The sequence below is a fragment of the Protopterus annectens genome, chromosome 10.part0 (genome assembly GCF_019279795.1).
Source record: "Protopterus annectens isolate FY-2018-M chromosome 10.part0, PAN1.0, whole genome shotgun sequence".
Taxonomy (NCBI): domain Eukaryota; kingdom Metazoa; phylum Chordata; order Ceratodontiformes; family Protopteridae; genus Protopterus; species Protopterus annectens.
The window spans coordinates 640823956-640840112 of record NC_056744.1 but is presented as its reverse complement, the minus strand read 5'-3'; the positions used below and the strand labels follow the sequence as shown (position 1 = coordinate 640840112).

The following is a 16157-nucleotide window of genomic DNA, read 5'->3' as shown; positions in this document are numbered from 1 at the left end:
TGAAGGAAAGTATAACAAAAGAGGCTAGATTTCTGAAGAAATTTATGAAAATATTTGGTATGGAAGATGTTAATTCAGTAGTAGGAACTCAAGAGAGAATTTACATATTAATCCACAAGGTACAATAATTGGGCTAGACTAGACAGAAATGATATTTTCCAGCAGCATGTGCATTTAATTGAGAACTTTTGCATATATATCCAGTAACTATTTCAGATCACGTGCCAGTAATTACTAAGATAAAAATGTAGAGTAATTAAGTAAAGATGAGACACTGGTATCTCTCCACCTAACTAATAAAAACAGAGGAATTTGAGGAATGGGTAGTGGAAATTATTTGGGCATTATTAAGGAAGCTAAAAGGTACTCCAGAAGTTATAGTTAGTGAGTGGGATAAAATGAAAGCAGCATTTAAAAATAGGGCAGAAATAAAAGACAAATAATATGGTTAATAAGTAACAAGAATTATATAGAGGTGCTGACAAAGGTTAAAAGTATTGCAGAATAAGGGAAATTTCACAGAACAAGAAGTGCAATTTCAGAGTGCGAAAGAGAAAATAAGAGACTGCCTGGATAATATGCATAAATTTAGAAAGATTGCTAGATTGCTGTTAAGCAACAGTTTTTGATAAAAATTTCAGAGCACAAAAACTTTTGGCACATTGACTTAGACAACAGAAAGTAGAAAGGGTTGTTGACAAACTTTGGGAGTGTGTAACAAGAAAAATAAATAGAGATCTTGTAGAGGTATTGCAGAAATTTCAGTAATTTTATGACAATTTATAAAAATCAGAGAAGTGGGGAAATAAAAAAAACACAAACAGAAATATTTATAGAAGACTTAAATATGGCAAGGTTGTAGATAGATGAAGCTCAACAATTAACAGTTATGATAGGAGGAGATAAGATACAAAGGTAATGCATAACCAAACTGCAAGAAAGTCTCCAGGAATAAATGGTATTCTGGTGGAAGTTTGGAAGCTAGGCGGGAAGAAAATGATAAGGATCTGGAAGGTTTTGTTTAACAGTATTTTAAAAGGAGACCCATCAGATCCTGCTTCATATGGGCCCATGGAATAGACTTTGAAATTACATTAAAGCAAGAACTAGTTTATACATTTTTAAGAACAGCCTGGAAACTTATTAAGGGAAAACTGTTTTGCTATATTGGCAGGCCAGAAAGACATTATTCCTTTGCTTCAAATACCTGTTTGCATGTATGTATGTATTTCAGTTTTAAAGCATGACTATAAAGTGTTTATATCTATAATGGCTAAAGGAATGTCAAAGGTGTTACCAAAATGGATATAAATGAATTGATGTGGTTTTATGGAGGGAAGGCAAACATTTGACAACATTAATGGAACATTGATGATCTAGAGAGAAGCAGAATGAAAGAAAATATTGCTGTTGGAGTTTTGATGCAGAGAAAGCACTCAACCGAGTAGGCGGGGACTTTCTGAGTCATGCAATGGAAGCTTTCGCATTTACTTATACAATAATAAGGCTAGTTAGTAAAATATATGAGGGATTGGAAACAAAAATCAAAGTGGGAGGGTTCCTCTCTGATAACTTGTCTGAACAGAGGAGTAAAATAGGCAGGGGTGTCTCTTTTCCATTTATTTGCATTATATTTAGAACCATTGGCAAGGGAAATTAGCAACTCAGAAATTCAAGGATATAACTGGTATAGTATTCAAGAAAATTTGGCTTTATTTGCAGATAATAATATTTTGTAACTGCAAAACCAGAAAATGATGTCTTGGTGTTGTGGAACATTCTGAGACAGTTCCAGTTTTTTTTTTCAGATATAAAATTAATGAAAATAAAGCAAATTATTGATTCAGCAATGCCCATATTTATGAGGACATGAAAAAAATGAAGAATTTAGGAGTATGGGTTAAAAATGATTTTGTTATGGCAACTAAGGATATAAGAGAAGCGACTAAACAAAAGATAATACAAAAATCGAGAAACTGAAAGCTTTTACCTATGGATATGGATAGCAAGATACAAGCAGAAAAATGTTTTTAGTCCCATTAGTTTTATATACAAGTCAGGCATGTTTTTTTATCAACCAGAGGGGAAGTAATTAAAGTAATTAATATAGAGTTGAAGGATTTTATCTGGGAGGGGAAGAGAGAAGAGTGAAGTGGGAAAAGGTGATCCTTCCAATGGAACAAGGAAGTTTAGGATTACCTGATTTGAAAGGGTATTTTAGAGCTACACATTAAGACTCTTACACATAACAGAAGCAGAAAGCTACAATTCATAATGGAAAGGGATGTGTTGGGGTAGTTTAAGAAATCTAGAAAGAATGGGATTTTAGAAGCAATTCTTTAAGGTGAATAACAACAGTCATACAGAATATTATATTCATAAAGTAGCAGAAAGTATACTAAACACTAATCCAACATGGGAATAGAGAAAGGACATTCTGCCAGCAAGGATGACTGAAATTAGTGGTACATAAACTAGTCAAGAGGGGACTGGAATTTAACTGGAGAAAGTTGGCAAAGGAGCCAAGGTACTGGGAACAAATAATTAGAGAGGGGAAAGATAATAGAATTTGAAAGGCCGGGATGACATTTGGACTGCAGGCTAAAGACTACCTCCCTATCAGGGATTTTATCTGAGTGTAAGCAAAGAGAAAGGGATAGGGGAATCCTAAATGAAAGACCTGCACAGAATGAGTTGTAGTTGAATCTGGAATAGAAGCTGTTGTTAAAATGGGACAATTAGTAGAGCATAAGGAATATTGAACAACAACTATAGGAATAAATCAGAGAAGGTCAGAAAAGAATGGGAAGAGAGATGAGATAAGCAGTTCACAAAGAAACAATGGAAGGACTTATGTATGGCTCCCAAAATGCAACAGAATCTAGAAGAATAAGGATTTTTGCCTGGAAGTGTTGCATAGGTACTTTTATACCCCAAGCAGAATCCAAAGAATTTTTCCTCGGGTAGATGTTAAATGTTGAAGCTGTAATGGGGAAGAAAGTGGTAAATGGAAACATAATTTTTGGGGAGTGTAGTGAGTTGGCAGACCTCTGCCATCTGCACAACATTTCCCTCTACTCCTGGCTCCAGACTTCACACTCTCTCCTTCTCCCTCTCTTCCCAGCTCTTCTTAACATCCCACTGCAAACTTAGGCCACCTAAATCTGTAACTGCTTCACTCAAATGTTCTAATTGTATACCCCCACCCCCATTATAATACCTCTCATCTTCCTCCAATCACTTACACCAATTCCTCCAATCCCCTTCTTACCATGCTTCCCCTTCACCTGTTGTCCTTTCTAGTTCTCATCCTATCCTACCTCACATCTTATCACACTCAACTCAATCTTTATCCCACCTCCCAACATCTTCCTACTTGACAGCTACCTTTACTGACTGGTCCTCTCCCATATCACCCACCCTCTTTTCCTGTACTGAATGCTCCCACCCCAGAATCACACTCCTTCTAAAAAACATTCCACATCTTAAAAACAAACTGAAATTCCTCACTCTTCACCCCAATTTATCACTCGTACTACACTTCAGTAACACCTTTCAGCTCTCTGGATGCATTCACCCTAACCCAGACTCCCACAGTATCTCCTGTAGTCCCAACAATTCTACTCAGACAATCCAGCAAATATCAACCCCTAATCTTAAACAATTCTCTTTTTACTCCATCAACATCTACAATATACTCAACAAGACAGCTGAATTTCATTCTTGGATATTCCAATACTCTGCTAGTATAAGCTCTCTCTCCAAAACTTGACTAAAACCACATAACATAGACAATGAATTTCTCCCCCCTGGTTACAACATCTTATGCCTTGATATGACACATAAAAATGGTGGAGGAGTTGTATTTATGTACTCTGACCTCCTAACCTTATCCCTCTAAACAACCCTCCCTCCCCACCTTTTCACCCAGCAGAACTTATTCTTGCTAACTGTAAGCTCCATAACCACAAAACTCTAACTGCCATCTGTATACCACCCAGAGACAACATACCCTTACTAGAACAGTTCCTTCACTGGATGGCTGACACTATTCCTAACGAAACTATCATACTAGGTGGCATTAATATTAACTGGCTTGCCCTCGGCTCTGACCCTTCTTCCACCAGCATACATCTATATGTCTGTACTCAGCTTATCTACTCTTCCACTTTTCTTCATAAACCCACAAACACCAGCTACATTCTGGACTGGATTCTTGTCTCCCATCTAAACCTCTATCACAGCCCCAAATCCTTGCCAGACACCATCAGTGATCACTCTCCTATATGTGTCCAAAGATTCTCCCCCACCTCATTAGACCCCATAAATGTAAAGAATGCTGTAAGTTAACCAACCTCAACCCTGAGGCTTTGAATAACTGTCTCTCTACTATCGAATGGTCCTTCCTCTCTGACCTCTCTCTAGATGATGCTGTTGATCAATTCAACTCTATTTTCTTAAACACTCTCAACTCACTAGCCCCTCCCAGAACTATCAGAGTTAAATCATGCTGCTCACCCTGGCTCACCAAGATAACCCAGATAACTCTCATCCAAAACAGAGATTCTGCATGGAAACTCTGGCAAAAAAACAAATCTCTCATACACTACCAGAAATATAGGGAACTAATTAACCTGGGAAAAAAAACATATAAAAATTGATAAAGGAAACTTCTACCACATACCCGTAACCACTCAATCTAGTAGTCCTAAAAAAGTCTGGCATGCAGTCAACCAAATTCTCCACCCTGGAAACTCCTGTACACATAACCCTGCCCTAATAACTCAACCCAAGAAGCTGCTTCTATATACAGTACTTACTTTATCAATACCATATGCAAACTCATGCCTACTTCCAACACTACCAGTCCCTCCCCTCCCAGCACACACCCACAACAAAACTCTCCATTCTCAATAAGTTCTATCTCCACTAGCTACATTAAAAAGCTTCTTTACAAACTTAAACCATGTTCCCTATCAGCTGACAACCTACCATCACACTTCCTAAAGATAGCTGCCAACTCCATTGCATACCCAGTATCCATCCTTATTAACCACTCAATCCGTGAACCTACCTTCCCAGCTCTTTGGAAGAAGTTCTGCACCATACATATCCACAAAGGAGGGAACTCTGTAGAACTCTCTAATTAGCACCCAATTGCCATATTCTCTCCACTCTCCAAAATTCTCGAGTACTGTATCCATAAACAAATCCTGTCTTAACACATGCTAGAAAACCTCATCACCGCCACCCAGCATAGCTTTCTCCCACACCACAGCACCACCACCACTGCTCTTATCCCCTTTACAAAGTCCATCTCCCTAGCAACAGACAATAATAAATTAGTGTACTGCCTCTTCTTAGATCTCTCCAATGCCTTTGACACTGTCTCCCACTCCATCCTCCTTTCTAAACTATAACTCAACTAAACCTCTCCTCCACAACTATTTCCTGGTTTACCAGCTGCCTCACTAACAGACAACAATCAGTCAAATGGCTCTCAGCTCTATCTCCCTTTCTCCTCGTAAAAATGGGTGTCCCACAAGGCTCCATGCTAGGTCCCCTCCTTTTTAACATATTTACTAACCAACTCCATGCATCCTGTCCTCAGTCATCCGTCATACAGTATGCAGATGACTCCACTATCATTACCATTGCCAACAATCCCTCTGATCTACTTTCCCTCACTCAAACCTCCTTTAACCTTATAGAACTTTGGCTGACAACCAACTCATCTTAACCCTAAAAATACAACACTCCTTCTATTCCTACCCAAATCTCTGTACCATCTTAAATCCTCTTTCACCATCTCTTCCCTAAACAACACCATTATCTCAACTGAACCACACAAAGCTACTTGGTGTAATCATCAACTACCAACTTAAATTCCGTGTCCATGTACAGAACTGTATAAAGAAAACCCGCCAAAAGCTCCGCTTACTTTATAGAAACCAAAGGTTCCTCACCACTATCTCCAAAATCTCACTTGCCCAGGCTTATCTCCTTCCTAACCTCCTGTACTGCTCTCAATTCCTTACAAACTTACAGTCCTCTCTTCTGTCTAAACTTGAAACCACATATAACAAAGTAGCCAGATTTGCAGCTAACATAACACCTAAATCACATCACTGTCTTGCTCTGCAGAATATCAGCTGGTTAGAATTTCCTAACCAACTCATTTATTCTCAACTTCTCATAATCCACACCAGGCTAAATAAGCACCCTTCCTGCCCTAGCATATCCTCTCTTGTCTCCCTGTATAACCCACCAAGGCCCTCAGAAGCTCATACTAATGTCTCTTACAGATTCATAAACCAAAAAGTCTGTAGGATAAAATCTATATTGCTATTTTCCTGCTCTGTCATGGAATATGCTCTCATGGCCCTTAGAAATATCAGCCATGCACAACAATTCAAGACAGCTCTCAGACATTACCTACACAGCACCAGGAGATGTCACTGTAACCGTCCCACCTAAAATTTCTTCCCCTCCCTCTTTCCTACTCTCCCACTTTTCCTCCTTATCTTCCCCCTCTCTCACATGCCTCTGTGTTACCTTCTTTTCCACAAACATGCTCACTATTCTAATTTCCTGTGTATTAAAACAACATTCTACTCCTCCTCTCCTCACCCCTCCAAATTCTGCCCCAGTTAACTTATACTAATCTTCCTTTTTCATCCTCTACCTTTCTCTTTTGTTTCCCTTCTTACTTATACTTGGCAAACTAATTCCTAAGTCTCTCCTGCTTGACCACCAGTAACACATTTCCTCTGCATCTTTGCCACTTTGCTGTGACCTAATGCTCTTCAATACCCACTTCTAAATTGAAATCCCTTTTTCACTGACATCTCTTCTTGGAATACAATTGGCCAACAAATATCCTTTATAGTATGTACTTATTATTGAATCTATATTTAAAATTGTTATTCTGTACTTTGAACATCTTGCCTGTACAATTTGTCCTTGGAAATTCTTTCTTGTATAATTTGTTTTGTTAACCTGTCTATTTTACTTATGTACTGCAAATGCTTGTCTTGCATTATTTGCCCTCTGAATCTAATTTTTGTGTAATTTTTACTTTGGAGCTTTTCTCCCCAGGCCTCCCCTGAAAAAGAGCACAAGTTCAGATGGACTAACCTGGTGAACAAATGTCAAATAAATAAATAGTCCTTACAGAGTACTGTATTAAGAATACTGGGTAAGTAAATGAGTGTACCCCCCCCCCCTGTCTGGAACAGGCTCCTCATCCATGTGAAGCAGAGTTCCTCCCTAATACAATTCTGGATGGGGAATAGGAAATTCACCCCTGGTTTGGCATCTCAGTCTGTAATGGACACAGACAGCCTGTAAATGATTCATCTCCCAGGCCCCTGCTTGTACATGTTTCATCTCTCAACCCTCTGCTCACACTTATCAAGGGTACCAGAACTTGTCAAAGATTTGGGATGCATGGCTAAGCTTAGAAAGGCCCTTGTGGTCATTAGCCTAGTTCACAGCAATGTATCTAAATGATTTTCTGAGCTGGATACAGAATCTGATTTGCCTAGACATAGTAAGGCCCTGTTAAGCTGAATTCTGGTGGCTGCCTATAAAACAGTTACTAGAAAATGGAAATCTAAGTCTAAACCAGTCAAACTTGAAGTAGTAAATATTGTAACAGAGATACAAAAAACAGTAAGTGAGATCTTTAGAAAAGGGTAGGAGTAAATTACAAAGAAAAAAATGGAACATGGGAAAACAATATATGCAGAAAAATGTTTTGGATGAGGAATGAGGTTTAAGAGAAGTCAGAAGTTGAACGATTTATGTAATGTTGGTTTGATTATATTGTATAGACAATATATGTGATGTATCTCTCCATCCATCCATAGCTTCATCCATCCATCCATCCATCCATCCATCCATCCATCCATCCATCCATCCACAACCACTTTTCTCATTTTTGGAGCACAGGGTTGGTGTATCACTTCACCAGTAACAATCATCTAGAGCCAAGGTTTACACCGCTGGGTGGCTAGCCCTGCTGTGGTAATTATTCCACACCACACACCCAAACCTATGGTCAATTTAGAGTGACCCATCCATCTGGTGTGTTTATTTAGGTTTACATGTAACTTTTATATATATATATATCTTGGTTGACATTAAAGCAAAGTATTCATATTTAATGTAGCTGAATTTCTTTTTGCCTGTGTTTCTTCTTCTTTAGATGGTTGGGCATTTAGAAATAATATTGATGTTAAGCACCACAAAAGCTTGAGTGATCGTCTGACAGCTGCATGTTTACTGCTGAAAGAAAATCCTGCTTGCACAGTTGTTGTAGACACTATGGATAACCATTCATCTGCCAGATATGCAGCTCTTCCAGAGAGACTCTATGTTCTACATGGAGGGAACGTTCTCTACAAGGTAATGTCATGCCTAATAAATGTCTTTGAAATGACACTGTACAAAAATCAGTTAACTGTTGATAATAGCACATAAGCCCAAAATAATCTCTAACAAAGCTGTGTAGTTTCTCAGGGGAAAAATAAAAATAAACTATAACTCATGTAGTTACTGTTTTGTAACATAAATGTATTTCTCATCTGTGTCTGATAATATTTAGTCAAAAGACTAATCTTGAGAAGTCTTAGACATAAACACAGGAAGACAGACTGGCAATATTACTCTGCATTCTCTAGAGAATTATTTTTTTAAACTTTTTAAACTTGTTGGAATGAACAAGTGGACAGACAGCAATATTTGGAAGTGTGGTTTTACAGCAGAGTTCCTTATACATCTGGTTTAATGATGTCACCCATATATGACTGTCATGCTTGAAAATGCAAACATACTTTATAGTATTAAAAATCCGGGTCACAGGAATACATCCATAACAGAGAAAAAATGAGAGGTAGTCATAAGAGTGAAGTGAAGCAAGATTGCTAGTGTACAGTCTTGAAAGCCATTTGTGTGTTGAACATTTGTACTCTAGTTAACTGAAAATAGCAGTCCAGACCTCTCAAAATGAAGGACTTGGGGAGTTAGTTTAACTTAACAATCCTGCTGAAAATAAATTGCTGCCCTGACTTGCAATGCTCACTGAAGACATACACGTTGATGAGGCTGTGGATGGAAACAACACTGTGTAAGGATGCAGACACTATGTTCACCACTGCTGCCACCTTCCATAAAATCATATTTCTGTACTTCTTCTGCTGGTCATGGTCCCAGCTATGCAAGTTACAGCTTTGGAATTAAATGATGTTCCAAAACATGAAGTGGATGTCAGGTGCATTCAACAGACAAGGAACATTGTATGCCAACTTGGAGTTCTGAAGGCAGATAGTGCAGAAAATGTTCTGTATTGTACGTACTGGCACTTGGTGCTAGAGGCTTGTATTAAAAGAAGACTAATCATCCTTTCATGCTGTCCTACAACATGTTCTTTCTGACTGGCAGTCAAGAGATCAAAAACCACACCACTGGATCTTCAACACATGAGAGCTGTAATGTCATCTGCCAGGAGTTAACATACAATAATAGTACTTTTGATTATAAACTAATGCAGTGTAACTAAACAGGATTTTGTAATATGGAAATGATAAAGCAACCGCTAGTCTGTCCACATTATGCATGGCATGACAGAACAGCATTTACAGTGATCTGTATGGATCACAGCCAATGGTTGTGGCATGCAGAAGCATAGCTGGTTCAAAGCACATAACTATAATAAGCCGATCACTACATTTTAATCAATTGGTTTATTACAGTTAGATCTACTCCTCCCCCCACTCTTCCCTCCACTGCAGCTCATCCATTGAAGAGCAAAAATAAAAATCGATGTTCTCTCTACTGGCACACCAACCAGGTGGCCAGATGCATGACATTCCCCTACTCCTGGCCTAGCCATTCAGGTCCCATTTTTGTGCCCTGCCCCCAACCCTCCTTTTTTATTTATTTATTTATTTTTTTTTATTTAAAAAATAATTTCTTCTTTTAAACTGTAGCCATTCAGGTCCCATTTTTGTGCCCTGCCCCCAACCCTCCTTTTTATTTATTTATTTATTTTTTTTTATTTAGAAAATAATTTCTTCTTTTAAACTGTAGCAAAATGTTTGCTAAAAATGTAGCAAACAGTTGCTACAATTTATATCCTGCCTGCACAGTACACTACAGCACTCGTGTTTTAGTTTTAAAAAAAATCTGCTTTTTAAACTGTAGTAAACTACCTGCGGCAAATGTAGAAAACGGTTGCTACAGTTTATACCCTACCTGCATGGAGTGCTACAGTGCTCCTGTTTTATTTAAACAAAATATTCTTTTTGATACAAATATATCAGTTGCTACAGTTTATACCCTGCCTGCACAGAGTGCTACAGCTCTCGGGTTTTGTTTTTTTGTTATTTTACTTTTAAACTGTGTCAAACTACTTGATAAAATGTAGCAAACAACTGCTACAGTTTAGATCACACAGAGTGCTACATCAGGCTTGACCACCAGTATTAAAGAGAGATTAGGATAGGCTGATCATGCCACCAGGGCAGTTGTCCCTCTCTCCCCACCCTAGGTACACTACTGGTAGAATGCTTAATGGAACGATAGTAACTGAATTCTGTACAACATAATTGCTTCATTCATGTGAAGGAATGTGTATGCGTATGTGTGCTCTGACACCTGAGAAAATGTGCAATATTCGGATGTGGGTTGCATAATTTTCGAATCATGCTGCATGAACTTGTAAGCCATGTACATGACAGTTATCTCAGCACCACTTATTCTTTTAGTGCAATCCACCAAGATGACCCAGTCAGTAGACATTATACTTAATTCATCATATACAGAAGTGTAGCTAGGGTGGGCCATAAGAGGTCAGCTGCCTGGTTGCAAAGTGTTAGGGTGAGCGATTGCAGATCCCAACTGATTTTCAGTGTATTACCAGCACTAAATGCCAGTACTGCATTTGGTGGTCATAACTGATGTGCTGTAGCAATCGATGCTCCTTTACTGGCATTCAAAAATTCATGCCGATATTGCATTTGCCATGAGAACTGAAGTGCTGTGGTTCTCCATGTGTGGCATAAACTATAGCAGATGCTTGCTACAATTCCAGCAAGCAGTTTATTACAATTTAAAAGGAGAGACAAGCTTTTATTTGCCCATCAATTTAAATCTGAGGGCATTGCCAGATGTCAGGTGACACTGGCTGCAAGGGCAGGCTACATCCATGATAGTGTGTGTGTGTGTGTGCGTGTGTGTGTGTGTGTGTGTGTGTGTGTGTGTGTGTGTGTGTGTGTGTGTGTGTGTGTGTGTGTGTGTGCGCGCGTGTGTGTGTGTGTGCTGGTTACAGGAAAAGCTAAGGTAGTTGACAGATCTTGTGTAGCAGGTGAATGTGTGTGCGAATGATACTGGTTAGAGTAAGGGCTAAGTAAAGAAAGAGATGTAGTGTTATGTATGTGTTTATGTTTGTGGTATCTTTGTAGTGTTAGTGCTACACAGGAGATTTTTGTAAATTAAGGTGTTGGGTTAGGTATAGGTATTGGGCAAAGAGCATGGTGGGTCAGAGCCTTCCCTACCACCTGACTAATAAGTGCTAACCCTAACCCTGCCCCTACCCATGACCATACCTGACACCTTACCCTACGAAAACCTTTATAACCTGCTCTATTTAAATCAAAAGGTGCTTCAACAAAATATTAGTTTAAGGGTGTGCACACATGCAATCAGCGTATTGTACGTTTTTTATTTTTTATATTTTTTCCCCTAACAGATTTGTTTGTTTTTCAATTGAATTGTACAGATTATAGGTTACATTAAAGGTGGGAAAAGTTTTGAAATGATTTATTGTGGTTTATTTTTATATTACAAAAACCTGACATTTTAACAGGAGTGTGTAAACTTTATATATATATATATATATATATATATATATATATATATATATATATACATACATACATACATATTTATGTATATATGCAATAATGTTTAGGTGGCAGAAAGCCTCAGGCATTAACTAAGCGTTTTTTTGTTTTTATTGACTGCAGTAGTCCCATAAGGCCTGTAGCCCATTTGTATTGAAGACTCAAGGTGGTATTTATACTGACCATGGCCATGTAAATTCCCCAAAACTGAATCTTGGTGATGAGAAGGGCCTAAGATAGGGGCTGAGGCAGAGAGCAGTGAGAGTTTAGATAGAAAAAATGGTGATTTCTGATGTATGATGAATAACAAAACTGAAAGAATATGGCTTGCCAAACAATCTTCATTACGGAAATATCAGATCAAAAAATAGAGAGGGTTAAGATGAGGTCCAGTTTATAGAGAATAACAGTGCAATTGAAGGGCCTGCTGTTCTGAGGCATCAAGTTGCATATCATTGTCTTTGGATGTGTCACATGTGCTGGATGGAATACAAGGTTGATAAGTAAGTAGCAGAACTAAGCTATCCTTTATGAAGTAAAAAAGACACATGTAGGGGATATGAACTGGGGAAATGGAGGTATGGGTGGATTTATGAACTAAAGAAAACAAACTGGTGCATTTAAGTAGTATGGTTACATTCTGTAATTACAAGGAGACTTTTAAAACCTAATGTATGTTATTTTTGCAGTAATACTTTTCCTTTGATAAGCAATTGCTGCAAAAAGGTGCGAGCAGTGTGGGGGAAAGGGGGTTTATGAAAACAAAATGTACAGAAAAGAGAAAATGTTTGAAACTGTTGCCATACATATTGAACAGACTGTTGAATAAAAATAAGTCTGAGGTTGTTAAAACAGAAGGGGAATAAAGTATAGGAAACAAGATGAAGATGAAGGAGGAGAATATGGGAAGATCATTACTGAGTGAGTGAAACAGAGAAAGAGAAAATGTAGATTAAAACTACTATGTAAATAATGGAAGGACAGAATGAATAATGTCAAAATCATATAATTAAATGTGAGTAGTATAAAGTCATCTCTCAGGTGTGTGGTGGTACTCTTATGACATAAAATTTTAATTAGTAATACATTATTAGATATTAAAAATGCGAGTAAAGAACAGAGGGAATTATTTGAGACAGTATGAGAGGGAAAGGTGGCCTGGATTCCAAGAAAAAAATAAATATTTATTGAAAGCAGTTTTTGCTCAGAAAAAGAAGTATGACAATATGGACACAGAATTAGGTTAGTATATTTTATTAAATATTAGCATGAAAAATTCAAGTGTTGTTAATTTTTTTTTTGTATTCACCAATGCCACCAAATGAAAGAACGGTATTACTTGAAAAGGTCAAAACATTTATTACTGTAAATTTAAATTTGTAGATAGACGAAAGATGGAGTGGGTCAGGGCATTAATAAGGGTGGGATAAGGAAGACATATGTACATTAAATGGAAGACTAAAACAGAGATATTTTCTCTTTCAGTGAGTGTGATAGAAGTAGATATGAGAAGTCAAGGAGCAGGTTTTTCAGATCACTTGACTGTTTGAGGAGAATTGGAGGAACACAATGAGAAAATAATGATGGAAAAAGGGAAAAACAAATGGAAGCATATAGAAAGAGATGTTTTAAAGAACAGAAAGAAGAGCTTTGGAAGTATAATCAAAACAAGAAGGTATCTTACAAAACCCGGACTGACTTAAGGCGAACAATTTAAGAGCGTGACAAGAAAGAATATTCCAGTGTAGATAAATTAGTACATAAAATATGTAAGAGTGAATACAGAAGGTTAATGAACATACACAATGATGAAATACAGAAATAAGGCAAAGACAAGTTTTAAATAAAAAGGGAGCTATATGAGAGAAACTTAAAGAAGTAGAAAATGTGGCATGGAAGCAAATTGTTACTGGAAGTAAAAATTCAGGAAGTAAACACTTTAAGTAATATTGTAAGAGGGGAAGTAATTATAAACTGTTTAAAGAACAAAGAATTAAGAGTTCATGTTCAGGAAGAAATACCAAATATAGTTCAAACTTATTCTACAGAACTTTTATTGAAGGAACAAAAAAATGAATATACATGGAATATATAGATTGTTAAGGTAACATAAAAGGAGAAAGAAAAGATGGAATGAAATGTTACTACAACAGAGCTAGCTGTGACATAGAAATAAAATTATTGCACACTTGATATGGACAGGTTTGATTATGATATTATATGGACTTGAAGGGCAAGAAAAAAAATAGCATGTAATTAATGGTATAATGAATGGATAAAATATTTAAAAATGATATAATAAGTGAATAAAAGATTAAAACTCAGATAGTGGTAAGATAAGATTGAAGAGAAAGACACTGAGGACATAGGACATTGGAGCCTAGTTTCAGTATGCCACACTGACTGTAATTAACAAGAAATTGAAGAATGCAGATTGCAAGAAAAGGATAAAAGAAATACTAATTCTAGTCAGATAAATAGTTGATAGCATACTGAGGCCTGACAGTAATGGAACACGGTTAGCATAAAGCATTTGATGTGATAAATCACATGGCATTGTGGAAAATGTTCCATTATTTTGGCTTTGGAAAGACATTTAGAAATACTTGTAGGACAATATACAAGTATAGAAAGCAGGCAAAAACATCTTAGACACTGGGATTGGCAACAAATAAATCCAATGATTGAGTACTTTCATTTTCAGTTTATTAAAAGGACTTCATCAGAAAAAAAACAACCAGTAAAAACCATGACATTATATATAAAAAGGCAAACAATCAATTCAGACTTCATTTCTGACACCACTTCCTACCAAAACCATTTAAGGAGACACATTTAATATTTAGATTATCTTTTAATCCTGGAAATATGTCAGAATTAATCATCAGCTGCCACTTTAATTCTTTTACCTCCAAAACGGAGTTAACATCCCATGTAAAAGTAGGTATTTGTTCCTGTACCAAAAATTTGAACATAGTAAACGTGGGACAGATAAGACTGTGTTTTGCTAAAGTGCTCCTACAGTCTTTATTCTTGATAGCAAAAGGATGTTCTTCAATCCTGTCCCCTAAACGCCAGGTAGTTTTCCTGACATAATAACTGGAACAAGAGCTGCAGTCCCCTAAATACACAACATTGCAAGAAGTAAAGTCAAAATATCCTTTCATTTTAACTGAAAATCCACAGTTCACGGTGTCCAAGAATTTTTTGCCTGTGTTTAGTTTGAACAAGTTCTTCTCGTGGCAGTTTGTATTGTGTATAAGTATAGAAATGAAGTATTCAGAAAAGCGATTATCAAAGCTGGGCTAAAACAAGGGTGTCTGTTAAGTGGATGTCTATTCACATTAGCAAACTATGGGGTAATCCGTGAATTTAGATGAAGATTAAAAGCAGGAAGCTGGAAAATGTAAGAGGCCATTCTACCTATAGCAATAATACATGCAGATGATGCAACTGTGGTTAGAGAAGAAGAATAGATGACTGGTGCAGTATATGTTTTATGCAAAGAACAGGGAAATAGGGCTAAAACTGAATAAGAAGAAAATAAAATGTTTTAGGGATAGTGCAAGGAAAGGAGGCATATATTTTGGAGGAAACATAAAAGGTAAAAAGAGAAGTTAATTCAAAACAAATTAACAACTAGCATGTCACATTTATGTTTTTTTAGGAAAATATTTTTACATTGTATAATTTTAAGATAGATTAGTTACTAAGGGGTGTTTATAGTCTTCTAGAGGAGTTAGAAAATGATTTGCTAGGTAATGTCTCCCAGAGGAAGTAGAATAAGATTTGTTAGATGTCTTTAGAGTTAGAATAAGAATTGGTAGAGGTAATATTTTTTTCCTGGGGATCCAGGTAAAAATGCTATTAAACAGGGTATAACATATAGTCTCAAAGAGGAAGAATGGAGAATGATAAACCCTGTTTTTGAAGACATCTTTTAGTTGTGAATATTCAGTGTTGAAAAGGTTGTTAGGAAGTACACAGACTATAGGGAAGGAGTAACAGAATAACATATGGAAAGAGAAAGATATGTGATAAGAAACTGTTGCAGAAAAGAGGAAAATCCCAGGATACAAAAAATTCCCTTACCAGCCTCAGTAAGAAGCTGAGATCCCTCATAAAATCCTCCAAAGCTAGTTACGAAAATAAAATTGCCAAAGATTCCAAAGACAACCACAAGGCATTCTATAGCTATGTCAAGAATCTAAATGGCAATGCTCAGATCTGCTCTGAGCTACAACAGAATGG

At 37.0% G+C, this 16157-nt stretch overlaps 1 protein-coding gene across 1 annotated transcript in view; it reads left to right on the top strand.

Moving 5' to 3' along the window:
- DIO1 (iodothyronine deiodinase 1) overlaps positions 1–16157 on the top strand; it is a 276560-nt gene that overhangs the window by 79938 nt on the left and 180465 nt on the right. Inside the window, exon 3 of the mRNA XM_044085472.1 lies at positions 8210–8409. Coding sequence (XP_043941407.1) covers positions 8210–8409 — 200 coding nt within the window. The remainder of the gene's footprint in view (positions 1–8209; positions 8410–16157) is intronic.